This window comes from Siphateles boraxobius, unplaced genomic scaffold (genome assembly GCF_051911475.1).
Source record: "Siphateles boraxobius isolate OS27281-9 unplaced genomic scaffold, OSU_SipBor_1 105, whole genome shotgun sequence".
Taxonomy (NCBI): Eukaryota; Metazoa; Chordata; class Actinopteri; order Cypriniformes; family Leuciscidae; genus Siphateles; species Siphateles boraxobius.
The window spans coordinates 703,086-723,350 of record NW_027508706.1 but is presented as its reverse complement, the minus strand read 5'-3'; the positions used below and the strand labels follow the sequence as shown (position 1 = coordinate 723,350).

The following is a 20,265-nucleotide window of genomic DNA, read 5'->3' as shown; positions in this document are numbered from 1 at the left end:
AAATGAAATTCCAGAACTTTCAAGGACTTTCAGCACTACTTGTTTGTGACACTAAAGACTGGAGTAACGATGCTGAAAATTCAGCTTTGCCATCACAGGTAAAAAATTATATTTGAAAATTACAGAAAAGTTACTTTTAATTGTAATAACATTTCACAAAAAACACAATAAAACTGTGTTACTGTATTTGTTGATCAAACAAATCCAGCCTTAGTGAGATTAAGAGACTAAAACTTTAAAATCTTACCGAACCCGAACTTTTGAACGGTAGAAATCCTTTTTAGGGGGAACAAACCAAAATATCGATAATTCACAAATTCTTCACAGGGATGTATGCAAATTTGTCGAATAAAATGATCTAGAATGAATTAAATTCTGAAACCAACCTTTTCACAACCGTGTCGTTTTGACGTGAGAGCAGACGTTGTTGATTAATAATTTGTAAATAAAGTGGTAAATTATACTGTTTTTTTGTTTGTTGCATAAACAAAGCACTCACGCCACTTCATAAAACTGAGGTTAAACCACTGGTGTCACATGGATCACTATAATAATGTCTTTACTACTACGTCTGGGGCTTGAGAGTGGTAGTTGCTTAGGCTGTCAATGGCGGGACATAAAACTCTCAAATTTCATTGAAAAGATCTTCATTTGTGTTCCGAACGTGAAGATTAACGAATGTATTACGGGTTTGGAACGACATGAGGTTAAGTAATTAATGACAGAGTTTTAATGTTTTGGTTAACCAAGGCAATAATTAAACACACAGTGAACATAAATGTGTAGAGCTGGGAATTCCGATTTATTTTAGTGAACAATTCATTTAAATGAACCACTTCACCTAATTAATAAAAAATAATGTCTACTATTAAAAAGTCAGGCACATTTCATTACATTCTTAAGCTATAATGAAAAAAATACAGTTGCTGGATAAGTTCACGTCACATTCAATGTCCATGTTATATTTATCCCGGCTAATTGCACAAAACAGCATATGAAATGAGGACTTTGTTTCCTTTCTGATTGACAGTGCCGACTTGTAAATAACAAGAGAGTTACCATGGCAACTAGACACATCTGCTTCTGCGATAAAAAATGTTGTGTACAAACTGAGCCACTAGTCTTGATCCCCCACTGTAATTTACCCTACTTGCTTTTTTCCATATAGAGCTTTGATTACAGCAATATAATTTTGCAGCTGATAATTACACATTTGCTAAAAAAATGCGGATTGGATGCATATTAGCCATACTACGTCAGTTACTTAATGCAATGATTAAATGCATCCCAGAGAGCTTTCCGGCATTACGCTTTAAAACATAAGACATGGAAGCTGTTATTAGTTATATAGCAATGATAGCAAAATAATTATAGGGAGACAAGGAAGAGTTTTTATGTTTAAAGGCACTAAATTACAACTTACACACTACTAAATGTAGTTGTATTGTACAATTATATAGGTGAAATGTAAAACTGAATATTTACAGAAACCTCCAACCAGGATTAACAGTTAGAAGACGAATTGAATCAATAAGCTCATTTTACCTGACAGACTTCAATCTTTTAGACATACTGTAAATTATAATGTTGACATGTACACTTGTTTACACTTTAAGTGAGAGAACAACAAATCTAAACAGCGCGCATCGCGTCCATGTTCTGCATGTCAAATAAAATCAGTCATAATAAAGTATTTATTTACAAATCCATTCATTTAAATACAGTGTCTGAATGTTATTTGCATATAAAAATACCTATTATGTTATTCCTGGTTAGGAAGTATTGTTTTTCAGTGGGAACTGTCAAGTTAGTTTGGGTTTTGGTTCATTTATGTTTCCATGTCTTTTAATTTGTAATTTTGCCTTAGTCATGTTTCCTGCTTCCTTCAAGTGATCCTGTCATGTGCTTCCCATGTTCATGTGTCTTGTTCTGATTGGTTCTCTTGTCTATGCGTCACATTCTCATTGGTTCATTGTTAATTATTCACAAGTGTGTCTTGTGTGTATAGGCCTCATGCTACCATTGTAGTCAAGTCATGCCAAGTCAAGTTTTTGTTTTGTATTTTTCTCACATTTGGATATAAATAAACTGCATTTGGGTTCGTCTACACTAGCCTCCATTGGACTACTCTACAGGAACATATTTTTACAGTTGTATCGGCTATTCTTTTGATTATTAAAGGGGTCATGACATGAGAAACCAAATTAGCCTTGATCTTTTGGTATTATAAGAGGTCTTTGTACCATTAAAACTTCCTGCAAGTTTCATAGCGTAAGACGTCCTCCCCATTATAAACGAACAATTTATTTAATCAAGCTCTAAATACAGCTTGTTGTGGATCCATAGTATGTAGTGACGTCATGGTACGAAGTGACGTACCAGTCGTTTGCATACGACCGCCTCAAGCGCAAGACGACTACGCCTCATTTCGCATCATCGCACCGTTGCCGCGCACAGGTGTTCAGTCGACGTGCAGCGAGTGGAGATTGCGATGCTACGCAGATTTGCTGTTCACAAACAACATGTTTGAATACGCTGCCGAAAGATCCAGACGTCAGGGAAAAATGGGTGCAGTTTATTTTTAGCGGACGTCCCAGTCACGGCAGTGTTAATTTAAGCTTGTCTTCTCTACATTTCAAGGTTCACTATTTTGAGAACAAATCGCATTATGATGCTGGCTTTGCCTGAAAACTTTTGCTTAAAGATCGGGCCGTGCCGACTATTCTGGACCCAACAACGACGCCGCAAACTGTAAGTAATGCATTTCAGCACTAGGGATGGCGAAAACTAAAAATTTTCTTGACCGACCACCGAGCCTCATTAGCCGGTTGAAACCGGTTAACCGATTACTTTAAAATATGCCACGCTATTTGATAACAGCCATTTCGAGCCGCGCCTGCAATTTCGCAACTCTGTCGCATCTCTCTCTGCCACCCGCTCACACACACACACACACACACACACACACACACACACACACACACACACACACACAGCCCCGGCGCTGCCCTCCCACTCACGTCACTTTTTTTAAATCCCCTACAGGGCGAAACATGAGTCCCGCAAACGCGGCGCTGAGGAGCTTGTATGTAATCGGAGGAAAAATGGCTGCTTAGTTTCGAAATGGTTTGGGTACAAGGTGATCGCGTTGAAAATAAAGGCGTTAGTCTAGCGTTAGAAGCTCATTTGAAACATTGCCGCGGCTCCGAAGAGACGCCGCTTTAGTTTGAGGTAACGTTAGTGCTAACAATAATAAAGAAAGATGATGATCATCATCCCCTTATCTGTTACCACTGAAATGTAGATGTCATGTATTTCCAAATCTAAGCCCATCTTATGCGGAATGTTGCCTAATAGACTGAACACGATAAAACCAATGGATAAAACAGGCACCTTCAGAATGCGTAAAAGCACCGGCCAAGGCAGGTCTAACTCAATGTGTGCCTTCTAATAACGGACAGAACAAGTCGCGTTTTCAGGTGATACATCATAGATGATGTAGGCCTACTGTATTTAAGCACTGTATCACACAAGTTGCAATTTACATCTGTGTCATTCTTTTTTGGTGAAATGGTCCCACACACTAACGTTACGTTTCTTTGCACGCTTCATCCTGTCGTCTGCCCTGGCTCTAACCTCCAGTGTTTTAGCCTGTAGCCTTTACATTTCGCAAACCTTGTGAGCGCGCGAACCCAAACGCTGTGACCTCGCGGCGAATGTTTTTATTGGTTTATTAAGAACAAACAGGCGAGTTATGAAAAATTTAGTGTGAGGGATTTGTTCACTTCACACAAAAATATGAATGGAATGAGATGGCTAACTGTAGTAGCGTTTAGTCCACTGTCTATAATAGCCTGATTTAGAGATCCCTTTTTTTTTTTAACCGACTACCGACAACTTTGATCGGTTAATGTTGATACGGGGTTTAGGGGTCAACCATCGGTCAAACGGTCATCGGTTAGCATCCCTAATAAGCACTGACGTTAGCCAATCATAACAGTAGGCGTTAACACTGAACTCTTGAAGGGGAAACACCCCCAAAACAGACTGTTTGAATCAAAGGATGAGAAACAGGCTGGGAAAAGGTCATAAATCACTACATTTTAAAAGGTTTTTGTCTAAAAAACTATAGTAATAGTATAATTGCACCTAAGGAAACATAATAAGACAAAAAGCAAAAACATGTCATGACCCCTTTAAAATGTTCTTTGCACTAATTCATCAGAACACAGTTTTCTAATTACCTGGTACAATATGGCCACAATCTTTCCATCTGTTGTGCTATCCGAGGAGTAAACATCATTATCTGATGTGATATGACACTTTCATTTCTGTCTGGCAGGTTTGTGATGTCACTCATTCATCACAAAGCAAGGCATAATACGACTGGCTGATGCTCAGGGGTCGCGTCTTCAACACAATCATACGCGCAGTCGCAATGAGAAGATGTGATGGATGGCCCCTTTCATCACTCGTCGCTGGCCGACAGCTTGTGAAATTGTGCGCAAGACAAGATCCTGCTCCAGGCACGAGGGCCAGCTGTTCGGAGAGCATTAATCAGCACTATATAATCTAGTACGAATAATCTGAAGGATAGAGGAATGCTAGAGATGGTGGAGAGGATTTCGTGGCAACAATGAAATCATAAATTCAACATTCATATGGCAACAAAAAGACAAATCAAACACAGGCAAAAAAGAAATATACAGACTGAACAGAGGGTAAGACGCTTGATCAAATCATCTCTTGAGATTTATGTAGGCCACAGCGGAGTGTTTTCAATATTTCTTCAACTCTACACCCTCTCACTTCGGGCTCCGTCAGACAGGAGCATTATTCAGCATCTCAAAGTGAATTCTCCATCAAATGCAAAGACCTTTATTCAGTGAATCCTGTTTCTAACTTTAGTTCCTAATGCAGCACAAAGCAAAAAGGATCCCGGAGAACTAGAGAGAAGAGCCCAGACGTAATTCAGAAGGAAGTAGAGTAGTTTTGGCTGGTGACTGAATTTCACAATCTATCATACAAGCATGGCTTATCCATGTAGGAAATGTTCCTTGATCACTGTTCTTGTTGGTCTGGGATGGTTTAATGAAATGATACGATGTCGTGCCTGTCAACAAATATATTTCCATACTTCCACGCGCCAAGCTAACGCAGACATCACACGCCATCAACGCTTTCTGTAAGACTGCAGAGTTGTAGACAGACTGTCATTGAGTGCAGTAAACAAACAGCAGCCGTCTTTTACAGTTCCTCCTTAAAGGGATAGTTCACCCAAAAATTAAAACTCTGTCAGTAATTACTCTCCCTCATGTTGTTCCAACACCTTCGTTTATCTTCGTAACACGAATTAAGATATTTTTGATTAAATCTGAGAGCTGGATCACTCCTCCATAGGCTTCTAAGGGATTGAAACTTGTTCCCCGAAAAGTTATTAAAGACATTGTTAAAATAGTCCAAGTGACTACAGTGGCTCAATCTTAAGTTTATCAAGCGACGAGAATACTTTTTGTGCACAAAAACAAACAAAATAACGACTTTATTTCAACTATTCATTTCCTTCAAACCCAAACTTTTAAATGGTATAGTGTACCTAGTTTGAACCAAAAACCGTTTGATTACCAGCCCTGATAACCGTGCAACCCCTTCCAGAATCTCTTCTCAAATAGAGAATCACCTCCACACAGGTGATACAAAAACAAATTACCTTCCTTTCCACTGCAATGTCAGTGGATACAGAATCTTGTGCAGACCTTTCCCAGAAAAAACACCTATATGCCAACAGCTGAATTGGGTGTCACCTGCAAATGGAAACCTGGGCACCTCAGACACGGGGTGATGCTCCTCTATTGTGTGGGTAGCTGGATGCTGAGAAGAGAGGTGAAAATTCATTAAAGAAATAAAGAGTTGATAATAGCATGACTCGACACCCTGAGGGATGCGCACAGACACACCCGTACGAGAGTGGAGACGGATCACAGCGGCACTGAGAATTGCCCACAGTGGCACATTTCTTTAACCTCATATTCACTTGTGGAAGCAATGGATCTTCATTTAAGCAGAGCCTACACAGCACTGAAACTTTCACCTGCTGCTCCTCTCTGGTCAGCCTCATTACGCTCTGCCTCAAAACACCTGAGGAAAGCAGAAATAATCTTTAACGCTCCACTGATAAGATGCAATTTATATAAAAAAGGGACTTAGTCCTGCAGAAAGGACGACAATATCTTTGGCAGGCCATTACGCCGTGGACTTCTGCTTGTCAAATCACATCAACTAAATGTGAATGTTCATAAGCAATAGATGTAACTTACTGAGGTTCCAAAACATGAAAATTGCCCTTGTTCATTATTTGCCAAAATTTCCCCGGCATACAAATGTTTTATGATTAGACTGAAGCGATTAGCTTGGGATTAAATCAACAAAGGTGTTTTTTTAATCTAAAAAAGTATGCAGACTAATCAAATTGTCTCCTCAAATTAATGTAGTGTCCTATAGAGAGGAACTGCTGGACGTCTCTTCCAATCACACATTCAGGGCTAATCACCTCATTAGCATTCCTAACCGTATCTCATGTAACTCCAGCAGGATACTTAAAGAGTTTTTCACCATTTTTCAGCTCGGACCATTAGCAAACAAAATAAGTTCAAGCTGAAGGTCAGTCAGACAAGGTAAGGTCTTTAAGGGACTCCAAGGCACTGGAGATGTGCACACGAATGGCAAGTACACACATTAGATGCATCTAACTGGAGTGAGAAAGGTTTACATCAGTAACATCTTCGGTAAGGAATGGAGAACTTCTCATTCAGAACCGGCTCTATTTTTTTTTTTTTAGAAACACCTGAACCCATTTACTATTAGTTAATGGTTCTGGCGCATGACAACATAGGCTGTTTCCGAAAGCTTAGGCAACTTGTTGCTTGTCCTATCAGGCAATGACTTTGCAGGCAGCGTTTTGTGACTCACAAAACTGATTTCGGACAGAGTTTCTGAGGCAGCATAACAGTTTAATGATCTACAACAAAATAACTTGAGCTTTAAGTAAATATTTAATAACTAGCTACAATAGTAATTTCTTGCTAGAAATGACATCAAAAGTGGAAAATGTTGGTCAAAAACATACGTTTACACACAATCTGACCAACAAACACAACTTTCAGACACCATCTTTCCCCATGAAATCAAAATTGAAAGTTTTTTTGGCTTTTAGTGTGAATATTTTATTGTTAGCCTTACTGCTGTATAGTGTGCTCCAAAACAATAATACAATTTGCATTAATAAGATATTCAAAACTTACAGTCTCTCACTTCCGCCAATATGGATCAATGATTTTGATGACATCACTCTGCACTTCTGCTTCTCATCAGATTGTCTGTCCAATTAAATGCTCTCTAGAATCTAAAGCGTCCCGTCCCCTACATTATAAATAGACACTGAACCTGCGGCTGAAATTGTTCACTTGTTCACACAATTACTATTTCCTACATGGTTAATGGCGCATAGTGCGCATAAAGGGGATAGGGAACGATTCAGATTTCAATTGCTTTCAATTGGGGCTAATTAAATCTGGTTTTACATTAGTGTCACATGACCCGCTGTAGCGCCCACATCTGCTCCGGTCCAGAGACACGATAGCACAGCGGATCATGTGTGCGAGTCGGTGCATACCACAAAATGTAATGGACCCATTTGAATTCTGCACAGAATGCTATATTTTAAAGCGATATGGAGGAGATTAGCTGAGCTGTGATATAAACTAAACGATATTGGCTATTTTAAAAAAGGAGAGGAGCTGGTCAATATGTTCCACCCTATCTTCCTGTTTCAGTGGAAATTACGTCAACACATTAAATGCTGTGGATTTCAAGGCAATTCAGTGGGCCTTTAACAGTCACAGAATGAAATGCACAGGATTGTGGGATATCAAAGACAACGAAGGATACATCTATGAAGGTATCTCAGGAGTAGGGCTGCACGATTAATCACAATTAACATGAAATCTCGCTTAAACGATTTGGCTTATTGCGATTATAACATCGATCATTTTTTATGCACATTTTGGTTTTATTAATCAGTAAGGGAACCATTAGGAAACAGAATCGTTAACAGGTAGCAGATCTGGAATATTTACATTTTTGCAATTCCCTAAATGACAACACAATGCCATTTACCAGACTTCAGCTAGACATCTGGCTAAAAATAGCTCTTATTCTAGCCTCAATTCATCAGAGCCTATCAGATAAAAATGTGTGAGGGGGCTTCACTGGAGAAAGCTGAATGAGCTTCTTATCACTGATTGCGCGTTTACCTTGAAGGCTTAGCCGATTCAGAAACACGATAGCACTGGAAGGTTGATTGCCTGCTGGAAGCTGATTCGAGAGAATGGGAAGAAGTCATATCAGAGGCCAAATGAAATAATAGCGAGTGGGAGAGCTTTACCTACATAGACCAGAGTCAGAGTTTACTAATATTCTTTGCTTCTGTTAACACAGGTATGAACTTTTCTCAGCTGGCCACGGGAGAAAGTGACGGGAGACAAGGTCTAGGTCAAACCTGCACTCGGCTGACCCACAGTATGCATGAACGGGTGCAACTGTGTGTCTTCTACAGTAGCACTGCGGAGGTAGACTTAAAAATGTGCCCTAGGTCAAAACGGCTGAAACTTACATTCAATAATGAGCTCAGGATATGAACTCTGCAGGAAACCGTGGGCTGCATCCCAATTTGCAATGGTCTACTATGCACTAAATCATTGAACTGCTGGTTTGGGACACACTAATCGCACTCTTGCATACTACAGTACCAGTGGCGGACCGTGCATTTCACACCTAGGCCTTCAGTGTATTAATAACTTTTAGTAGTGTGGCAGCGCACACACTCTCTGTAATTGTTGTGAAATTGCTGTTTTCATGTTGCACCGGCAGTTATAGGGTTAATGCGGTGAGTTGGGAAAAGGCCGGTAGAGAGAAACGAGCGAGTGAGATCGGTGTGTGCGTTAGTGTAGGCTACAGTGGTTCTCGCGTTACGATTATAAGTTCAGAAACGGAGCCTCCCTTGTCTTGTCCTTCAAGGGGTACAATAGTCCCTTGTTAGACATTACAATAGTTTGTTAAAAAAAACATTAGATCATGAATTTACAAGAGAAATTAAGAAAAAAATCCTATTCAACACGGAAAAAAAAACGGGGGCAAATAAAGCATTATACTCACCAAACCTACTGATTATGTTTTACACAAAATCCATCCTAATAAGGCTGAATAAGGGATTGTTTCCGGTAGTATTGAATCTGCTGGTGGTCGAGGAGGGAAAGCCTCTGACTACCAGTAATAGTACGTGCTCTGACCACCCAATCAAAGCACGCGAAAATGCCGACATTATTGTATTGTTATTGTCAAATCGAAATCTGATTGGCTGATTAAATCTGACTGATTATCTGATTGGTTAAAGCAACTGTTTCATTTCCATTCATTTTAAGCTACAGCACTGTCGATTCTGAAGGCCTCAAGGCAGATTTATTTGACCCTGGAAACACATTATGGCTGAAATATAATTGGATAAAAGCGGTAAAATAAATATATAATACTGGAAGCAGCGCAACCAAGAGAAAAGCTGTGAGATTAAGAAAATGGACTATTGGGAATACTTTAATACTCATTCGTGGAAAAAAATATATTAAAGTGCAAGTCAGTGATTCTGACAGTGTTTAGGCCAACAGAGAAGGCCTTGCTGGCCCTGACGGCCCTCCGCAGTACAATACATAGCCGTTTTTACGTCTTTTAGTTTGTCAAGAGATATAAAGCACCTTTTTTGAAGAGTGCATGTGCATTCGTGCTTTAGAGCGTAAAAACGAGCCTATGATTGAATCTGGAAAGAAAGAGAAATAACTAAGAAAAATTAGAAATAGCCCTCAGATGCCATGTCCGTAATTTATAGCAAAACATCTAGCATTAATTAGATCTCAAACAGATTAATTAAAAGTTGTTATCACTCCACCACTTGCATGACATCATTAACCAACGTGGTTGTCTACAAATTGCAACAGTAAGGTTTCGAGAAACACTAGTGGCCAGCTACAGTATAGTTCATTTCTTCAACGATGCATCATACTATGGTAGTGAAGCAGCGAGTTACGTCGTTGTACGGGAAACGCATCCCCGAACGGTAGTGTATGTGGCTATTGATAAAAAGACAGCACAAGAGAGAGAAAGATGAGAGGCGGTTTATAATCTGAAAGTGTGAGGTCCTGAAGTCAACAATTATTAGCACCTTCTGATGTGAAAGGAAAAGACATATTGGGTCCCTCACATCCCATAACTGGGAAATTTCTACCACTGCCAACACTTGCTATAAGCACAGAGGAAAAGAAGTCTATGTGTAAAATGAAAAGAGAGGAAATCAGCCAGACAGCTCAGATGAATGAACAATGAAGTTTTCAGTCCACTGAGCATTGCCGATCAGTCGGTGGTCTGACCGAGGTGAAAGAACCCTCAAAGAACTCTCAACAAAACTCGGCACAACAACATGCAAATTCTTTATTTCCATGGTATAAAGAACTCGAAGCAAAATTGCTGCCAGGAGTGAAAAGATGAAAACATTCTTTTATCTCCAGTTTTCTCCGCCCTCCTCGACTGTTTTGGGTGACTGTTAATCCCAATGAGGGCGATGACAGAGGCAGGGCAGAGAAGACTGCAGGGCGCCAACATCACAGGGCTTTAGGGAACATAGCCTTCCTCTCCTGTCAGCACTGACCTGCTACAATAATGCATACACAGCATCTTTATTCCCAAGACCTTTTTCAGCACAGAAATAAAACCCAGAGAGTCTTTTGCTCTGGTGGAAATATAGACTTTTTCGATATCATCTTGTTGCCCACACTAATGCCTCTTTTATGTTGTACAAGTGGGACAATGTCACATTATGAATGTGCTGATTACTTATTTTGATAAAAAGTGAGTGGTGTATCTGTGTGCATGTGCATGCATTGGCTTTCATCGTGTGGTTTTCTATTGTGCCTGTGGAATCTATCAGTACATTTTAAGGTAAAAAGGCAGATTTTGGTAAAGTATGTATATTAACATTATATCACTTAATTAAATATATGGTTATAAGTTGTAAATTAAACTGGCATTCTGTAAAACTGAAAACATTGTCACTGTTTTTTAACGTTGAATTCTGGCAACCACAGTTGCCAGTTTTTTTTTTACTGTAAATTTAATGGGATATTTTGATTATTTATATTATTCGTGAGTGAACATGGCTTTGATGTTCTGTGTGTTCTGACCTGCGCTGTGACCACATGATGGGTCTGAGTTCTCATCAAAGAAGTGAGAAAAACACATTTTCAAATTGTACCTATGTATTTGAGTGTCTAATTCTCACAAATCATCTCTAGTTATTCTGATGGCACAACCGATGGATGGATGGATGGATGGATGGATGGATGGATGGATGGATGGATGGATGGATGGATGCACGGATGGATGGATGGATGGATGGATGATGGATGGATGGATGGATGCACGGATGGATGGATGGATGGATGATGGATGGATTCATGGATGGATGGATGGATGGATGGATGGATGGATGGATGGATGGATGGATGGATGGATGGATGGATGCACGGATGGATGATGGATGGATGGATGATGGATGGATTCATGGATGGATGGATGGATGGATGGATGGATGGATGGATGGATGGATGGATGGATGGATGGATGCACGGATGGATGATGGATGGATGGATGATGGATGGATTCATGGATGGATGGATGGATGGATGGATGGACATACACAGAAAGATTACATTACAGGCACCCCATCCTGTGAATATGATAAAATTGTCAAGTAGCCCTCAATCTGATTAAGACATATTCACATTTTTATTAAGATGACAGTTTTCAATTAATTTTGTCCATAAGGTGGGGAAAATCTTGATGAGGTAAAACCAGACATTGTGGAAGTCCAAAAAAGTTTTCTGCAATGAAAGTTAATAACATTTGCTGAATTAAAGTTGGCTAATTTTTACTTCATTTCCTCCTCAAATTGGATATAACAATCTACTAGAAGAATGATATTCTACATCCAAAGGTTAAACTTTCAGGAAATGGGATTCGGAGTATATCTTTTTAGGCAGAATAAGCAAGTTGGTGTTAAATGGTCATTTCATGCACAAATTCCTTCCTCAAACACAATAGATACAATATATCAAGCTTAAAAAGCACATAGACTTATTTGGATGTGGATATTATACATTTTTGTCTAAATTTTGCAGGATGTTTATGTATGCTTCATGTTGACTAACTAATGAAATATACATTCAAAAAGTCTCCGGTATTGATTTTCCACCATATTGTGACATAATTAAAGGGATAGTTCACCCAAAAATGAAAATTATGTCAGTATTTACTCTCCCTCATGTTGTTCAGCCCCGTAAGACCTTCGTTCATCTTCAGAACATGAATTGAAGATATTCATGAAGATATTTTTGATTAAATCTGAGAGCTGGATCACTCCTCCATAGGCTTCTACGGGATTGACACTTGTTCCCCGAAAAGTTATTAAAGATATCGTTAAAATAGTCCAAGTGACTACAGTGGCTCAATCTTACGTTTATCAAGCGACGAGAATACTTTTTGTGCGCAAAAACAAACAAAAATAACAACATTATATAACAACTATTGATTTCCTTCTCTGTGGGCGTCGAGTGAGTTCACTAGTGTAACAGCGCAGCGCTTCTGTGTTGTACGTCACACGCATCACACACATGACCAGCGTCGGCCAATAGTGAGCCTGCGTGTGACGTAGCACTACGCTATCACACTATCCGAAGGAGAAGGGACATGAATAGTTGAAATAAAGTCGTTATTTTTTTAGTTTTTTTGCGCACAAAAAGTATTCTCGTCGCTTGATAAACTTAAGATTGAGCCAATGTAGTCACTTGGACTATTTTAACGATGTCTTTAATAACTTTTCGGGGAACAAGTTTCAATCCCTTAAAAGCCTATGGAGGAGTGATCCAGCTCTCAGATTTAATCAAAAATATCTTAATTCGTGTTACGAAGATGAACGAAGGTCTTACTGGGTTGGAACAACATGAGGGAGAGTAATTACTGACAGTATTTTAATTTTTGGGTGAACTATCCCTTTTATGGTTCACATAGAACACGTTTTTACTGTTAAAAACAAGAAGCAGGTCAGTAGAAAGAAAAAAAAGTGCAAAGTCTAGTTTTTTTTTTATTGTTAAACTATTTTTAACTTGAGCAACGCATTTTCAGAATGCTGTGTCATGCCAAACAACACGAGCGCAATGGTTAAAGACGTCCATCTAGAGCATGTTTACATTGAAAAACAATGGAAAAGTAGAGCAGTGGAATGGAAAAATGCAGAGTGACAGAGTAATTAAGTTACAATTTCGCAACACGGCTGCTTAGTGCTTTTATAAGTTACTGTAAGTGTGTAATGCCATTTCTCTGTGTTATCAGAGAAAACAAGCTGTTCCCTTTAGGTAAAATTTTTATAGTCCTTACATTCACTATTGCACCTAAGCCCCTGTGCCCTGGGCTTCCACATCTGCTGTGTGGCAGGCGGCCTGCGCTAGAATCATATTAACCCCTGGATTATGACACACACACATCCTCCTCTCACGCCAGGATTCAAACACAGAGGTTTGACTGACTTCACATGTCAGGCCACATGGAACGGAAGCACTTGCCGCTATGACCCTCAACAATCAAATGCTAATGCTGTCAACTGAAGAAACTAAAGTTTAAGAGGTTTAAGAGTATCTCTCAAGACAAGGTGAAATGCAACATTATAGGAAACCAAAACAGAAACACTCGGTGTATTAAAAGAGAATGACGTATTTATGCACCCCTATGGCAAATCAGTACTAGACTACAGTATGGCCTTCAATCTTGCATAAGCTTCAGAGTGAATATAATGTAATTATGTTACATAACATACAAGAATACATCTCAGTAATGGTTTTGACGCAATATATACGCAGAGGAGAGGAGTACTACTTTTGTCTCAACTGGCAAATAGCTGTTTTACGTATTTCTTATTAGATTTATTGAATTTCAATGGCTGCATTATGCTGTAATAATACAGAAAATTCTCTAAAAGCTTGCATAGCTTGATTTAAAATCCTCACTCAGGGCAACATTTTCACAGCTAGTTTCATTAGAAAATGGTACTCGTTTGACAGTTGTGTAGTTGCTATGGAATTATAACAGTAGTTTGAGGAAAATATCTTCCAAGTACTATAATAGTCACATTTGATGGTCGCAGTGAATCTCAATACATACATACATACATACATACATACATACATACATACATACATACATACATACATACATACATACATACATACATACATACATACATACATACATACATACATGTGAGTGAACACGTTTGCAAACTCCTTTTGTCGCCTTGCATAATTTATAAAAACAATATACAAAATAAAAATTTCGTCTTGTGGAAAAGCTTTTCTTCAGGGCCGTACAAAATAATAACCAAAATGCAATTTTTAGGATAATGAAACATCTTGAAGATTCACTCAAGTGTATATTCTGTATATGGGCCATTCAAATCTTATTAAAGTAGGACAAAAATGCCAACTTTGTAAAAAAAAAAAAGAAGACCAGCAGGTAATTTACAATCTCCTAAACTAAGTGTAGACCAACAGTTCAAGTAAGAAACAGTAAGAAAGACAGTAAAGACTGACAGATTGCTTCAACAGCTCAGTAAAGATGATAATTAGATATAAAAAGCTCAGAAGGCCAGCTACTGAACAAGCATTTCTGTGAGAACCATCAAATGTTTTTGCACAAATGACCTGCGTGAGGTAATTAAATTGCAATGTGAAGCTTCTGGAGTTTATTGATACCCATCAGAGGCTGTGAGACACAGACATGGGCCCATCTGGAGACTGGGAGATGTGGATGCCAAGTTAAACCACAAGAGGAGAGACAGACGCAATAGAGGCCGGACCGGTATCCAATTGATTGATTGAAATGTTCAACATCAGCACTACACGAGGAAGGGACTGACACAGTACTAATACACTAACAATGCATTCAACTGTGAAAGGCAACAAAAAAATTCAACACATATAAATGAAAAAGTTTCTCTTAAAACACTGTGCAGTCAGGATCTTGGGATCTCATTACAGCTCTGCTCAAACCAACTGCATACAACTTCAGCAAGACATTTGCTGTTATGCCAAAATCACACAATATGCAAAAAGGTTTATATATCCAGTGAAAACTATGCAAAGTTTTGTACCAAACAGTAAAGGAATAGTACACTTAAAAACATATTTTTATTTCAATAAGGGCGAAAGCAAACATTTTGCGAGCACATGCAATGTTTCTCGGGGAAACGTGAACATTTTGCGATCGAAGGCAGAGTTTCTTGGTGGAACGAAATAGAGATGCACCGATTACAATTTTCTAGGCCGATTCCGATTTCTCATTGAGTTTGATTTTAGCCGATTCCGATTTCATTTTTTCTAACCACTTTACAGAACACACAACTATTTATTTTCTATCTTTTCTTTAGTAGAACATTTTACATTTTGCATAGAACATTTTTTGAACAGTAATCACTATAAAATATAACTATACATTACTCCTGTCCTGGTGTGGGAAATTCACATACATCTAAAGTGCAGTTTTATGAAAGAAACATTTCCTTCTTTTCACATCCAATATCCAACTAAAAAAAAAATTTCATTTAAAAAGAAAATTCATTTTCTTTTCTGACATAGACTACTCCAGTTCTTGTTAAAACACATCAGACACGCAAATTCTCTGCATTTTGGGCACTTTTTGCGTGAAATCATATTTATTTTGTCCATCAAAATTGTGCTTTCACTTTAATTGAGCAAAAACTGACTCATCGCTGCTCACGCGCTGCTCCTGCTCCCGGTGGCGATATTTTTTTTCACAGGATGGTATGGGAAGACTCATGAATATTCATTAGGGAACTCATCCCTGATTGGTCTTAATCCCAGTGACTGGTAGGTTTAGGGGCGGGGTTATGGGGTAGGTCATCAGACCCCCACTGACGGGTAGGTTTAGGGGCGGGGTTAGGGGGTAGGTCATCAGACCAATCAGGCATGAGTTCCCTAATGAATATTCATGAGTCTTCCCCTACCATCCTGTGAAAAAAAATATCGCCTCCCGGTGTGAATGCACTCTTTGATTAACATGCACGCCGAAAAAAACATGCGCTGCAGTGTGAAACGCCTTTAATTCACAAGGTTTCCTACATGGTGTGCACGTGTGATGCTGATGTTGCACAATGATAATCATGCGGCGCCCAAGTGCATTTGATCGGCATGAAATCAGCATTTATGTCAGACTGACCGGCTGGTCGCCGTGAAAATCGGCCAATTCCGTCACCAGCCGATTAATCGGTGCATCTCTAGAACGAAAACATTTTGCGAGCGAAGGCAAAGTTTCTCGGGGAAAAACAAACATTTTGCGGGCAAAGTGGCAAACACAAAGTTTCTTGGGGGAACGCAAACATTTTGTGAGAAAACGCAAAAGAATTAGCCCTTATTCTACATATTTTTCCTATACCATTTCTTTTTTTTTTATCCATACAGTTTGATTTAAATTGCAAAATTTAAATGTGCTAAATTTTCAGTACAAAGCACAAAGAATAGTAGGCTAATGTGATGCAAATATCATAAATTGTACACTTTTTTGATGACACATCAATTCCTCGTGCTTCGGATATCCTTTAAAAGCAATGACACAGGTGTCTATGTTTAATGATAGTCTGACAGGTACATCAATACTCAGCCAAAGCAATGCAATCTCATTTATGAGTCGCAGCCGAGCTCCCTAAGGACGAATGAACTTCACTGTGCATGCGCAAGAACAGCAATCATAAACCAACAGATCTGCTGGAGGCTGTGGTTAAATCATTTAATGGATTATGGAATATGAATGGTTGCACACATTAATGTTAAGGCTCAGGTTCAATAAAATGTGCATTTCGTTGCTCACTTTGTATTCCTGATCCAGTTTCTTTACAAATGGTTAGACAACAAGCACAGAGATCAAGGACTGCCAGAATCTTGCTTTTTACAAGTATATTACAAGACAAAATAAAATTGCCAACCTTTTACAAAATAGAGGCTTTGGGTACATGAAGATATTACATTTCTCAGTCTTCAATCTTCCAAGCAAACACTTACTAAGAACCAGTCATTACACTAACAAACAATTCAACACAGATTCACTAAGGAATCATTATGTTTGACCATTCATTTCAAAGAAACCAACTCAAAAGAGCAACGATTCAAAATCATGAACTTTTCACTGAATAGAGACATTTGGGTATGTGAAGATATTTGATCTGATTTATCAAAAATGCTATTGTTCAAAGCAGACATTAAGAGATCTAGTCATTATCCAGAAACTATTAAAGACAAATTTTCTAATGAATCACAGCAATATTTAAACCACTTTTACCAATTCATAAAAAAAAAAGAACTGGCTCACAAATTGAACATATATAACTCTCAAGCAAGTTTAACACACATCATCAATATCTTGCTGATGAGATATTTTAGAGAAAATGCATATTCACTATATGATTGCAATACCTTTTCCAGGGCTGCAAAACTCAACCATCTGATATTTTCAGGTTGTCCTTGACTGTTGGAACTCTAATACATGAAAATTAATAGCTGAAGCTGGCTTGGGAAACATGCCATCATATCCCAGTTAGGGCTAAGAGGATCATACAAAACAGCAGGTGTTGATAATATTCATTCACAGATTAAACCACATATATAATGTAAGTGAACGTATCAGGATGATCTGCCACCAACCCTACAAAAAAAAAAAAAAAAAAAAAAAATTAAAATACTGTATCATATTCTGTATATAGATTCTCACTACACCAGCAGAGAAAGTATATGCTAAGTATGCTTCAATTTAGTCAATATTACAACTTCAACCAACCTGAGGATGGAGGATGATCAGTGTTAATATATAAGCACTGAATTACATGCTATGCTATGATGGCATTAAGCGTACAAAAATCAGATCCAAGCAAGCTTTAACACAAAAATGCATGTCCCAAAAAATGCATAAAGGGGGTCAAAATGAGCTGTACAGGATTCAGCTTAATTAAATAATAAAAGCATGTATATGCATACGATATTTCAATCATGTACATATACAGTTAAAAATAATATTCAGCTATAACTAATGTATTCTTATGTCAGAAATACAAATATGCCTAGCAGGCTTTACAGATAATAGATATGATCCTTACAGACAGGACCCGCACATCTCTCACAAGACAGCTTTTAGGCAGATTTTGCTCTGCTTTCTTTTGAGGGAATGAGACCAAAACCAGCTGGAAATTTGGACACACCCACACATTCATTATTAATATTAGTATTATTAATACTTTCAATCCCATTCCAAAAAGTCAACCTATAAAATGGGAATTAACAAAAAAATAAAAATAATTAACAAATCAAAATATTCTTTTAAGTCACTCTGCAAACTATGGGACATGTTTCTCTTTTCTAATCTCAGGAATGCTGCACACTTGGATGCTTTTTCTACACGCTACAATACATATTTGTCTTTAAAACTAATTTTTAAAAAAGCATTTAAGCATAAGGCTTAAAAAAGGTTTTTTTTTTTGGATGATGAGAAATGGTCAGAAATCTGTCCAAACTTTTGACTGGTGCTGTACTTTACATATTAAAGAGACCTATATATCGAGTGTTTGAATCTTTTCTTTTCTTCTAAACCATTAAGGAAAAAAACAAACAAACAAAAACACTAATAGTATTAATTTGACAGTCACAAACACCATTTTTAAGTAATCTTTTGTAATAATATGATTATTGATATTTAACTTTATTTTTATTTATCGACAAAATAGTTTTTATATAGTTTTTTCTGAACCTTTAAAAACTATAACTTAAAAATATGATGATTTTGGTGAGACTCCCATTCTACAGTTTTGAAAAATACATGGAATATCATGAAGAAATGAAATGTTTCATTAATAAAATATTGGTCATGTTTGCCCTATTTACGCATTCTGGTTCATTCGGACTGAAGGCCAGCCTGGTGTCATTTGGGTCTCGGGCATTTCCAATGCGCACCGCTCAACCGGCCAGCAACACACATGGCATTACGCATCGCAAAAACGCGCACAGAATTACCTTGGTCAGCTGTGCGATCTTCTTGCTCATCTTCAGGTGGAGGTCCTGCGTGTATTCGAGGGTTAGACCGGACGGGAAGGACGTGCTGGTGGATGTTGAAGCGGAGGTGCTGTTATATTTCCCCGTCGAAGCGCTGCCAGCGGGGTTGTAGTAATGCTGCCAGCCCGCTCCAGTCGCCATCTTCACGATATTATATTACTATGGCTATAATATAAAGACTGTAATGGCAAATGGTAAAGGCAGATGATCCTTCGATCCCGACAGAGTGACAGTGAACACGTTAATCCACAAGAGTCATTATTTCATACGGATTAAAATCATCTGCTCCTTTTGTAGTCTCCTATGAGAGAGTGTAAACACACATTTCGTTGGTTTCCTTGCTTCTTGTGAATTGACAGTAGATGTATAGGAGGAATACATTAACGTTAAATGTTTTGGATTCCTGGCAGGTGCGTCGCGTTTAAAAGGCCGACGGCGCGTCTGAAACGAGTCCAAACGCCGCTCGTCTGTCGGATGTAAGAGCCGGTGCGATCCGGGTCCGAGGCATTTCTGTCGGTTTCTGTGCGTGTGTCTGTGCGAGCGGTTGCTGCACTGAGTCTGTTACCATGGATCATCTCAACAGTTTACATTATGCCAGTGACGTCAGTTCCGTTGGTCACGGTTCTCTTTGATCTCCGCCTCCTGTCTCTCCTCCACTCTGCTCTTTTCACTTTTAGATGTGATGTAATGCACACATGCAAATGAATGGGAAAAAAGTGATTTTGAAAACGTCCGGGTAGGTGGACTGGAGCTAAAAATAAAACATTAGGCTATTTTTCTATTATTCTACTTTTGTTTCAGATCGTGTTTGAAAATAGATTTACTTTAGGCACATGTAAACTCTTGGTTTACTGAGGCTCAATTAAAAATTATGAAATTATAAATAGGGGGCTACGTTTAAACATCTTTCAAGAACCTTTATTAAAACTTTTTTTTTTTTTTTTTTGCTATTTAACACGGGCTAGTTGTCACGTTTAAAATCCAGTTAATAGTTCAAAAG

The 20,265-nt window shown here is 38.4% G+C and overlaps 1 protein-coding gene across 4 annotated transcripts in view; it reads right to left on the bottom strand.

Annotated features, from left to right (window-relative positions):
• fam184ab (family with sequence similarity 184 member Ab) overlaps positions 1-19,864 on the bottom strand; it is a 158,768-nt gene extending 138,904 nt beyond the window's left edge. For 2 of the 4 annotated variants that reach the window (XM_077247089.1, XM_077247091.1), the window contains exon 1: positions 19,227-19,864. In XM_077247089.1, the coding sequence (XP_077103204.1) occupies positions 19,227-19,406 (180 nt within the window). In that variant the 5' untranslated portion in view covers positions 19,407-19,864. The remainder of the gene's footprint in view (positions 1-19,226) is intronic. The other 2 variants (XM_077247088.1, XM_077247090.1) reach the window with 1 other exon arrangement.
• Positions 19,865-20,265: the final 401 nt, after the last annotated feature.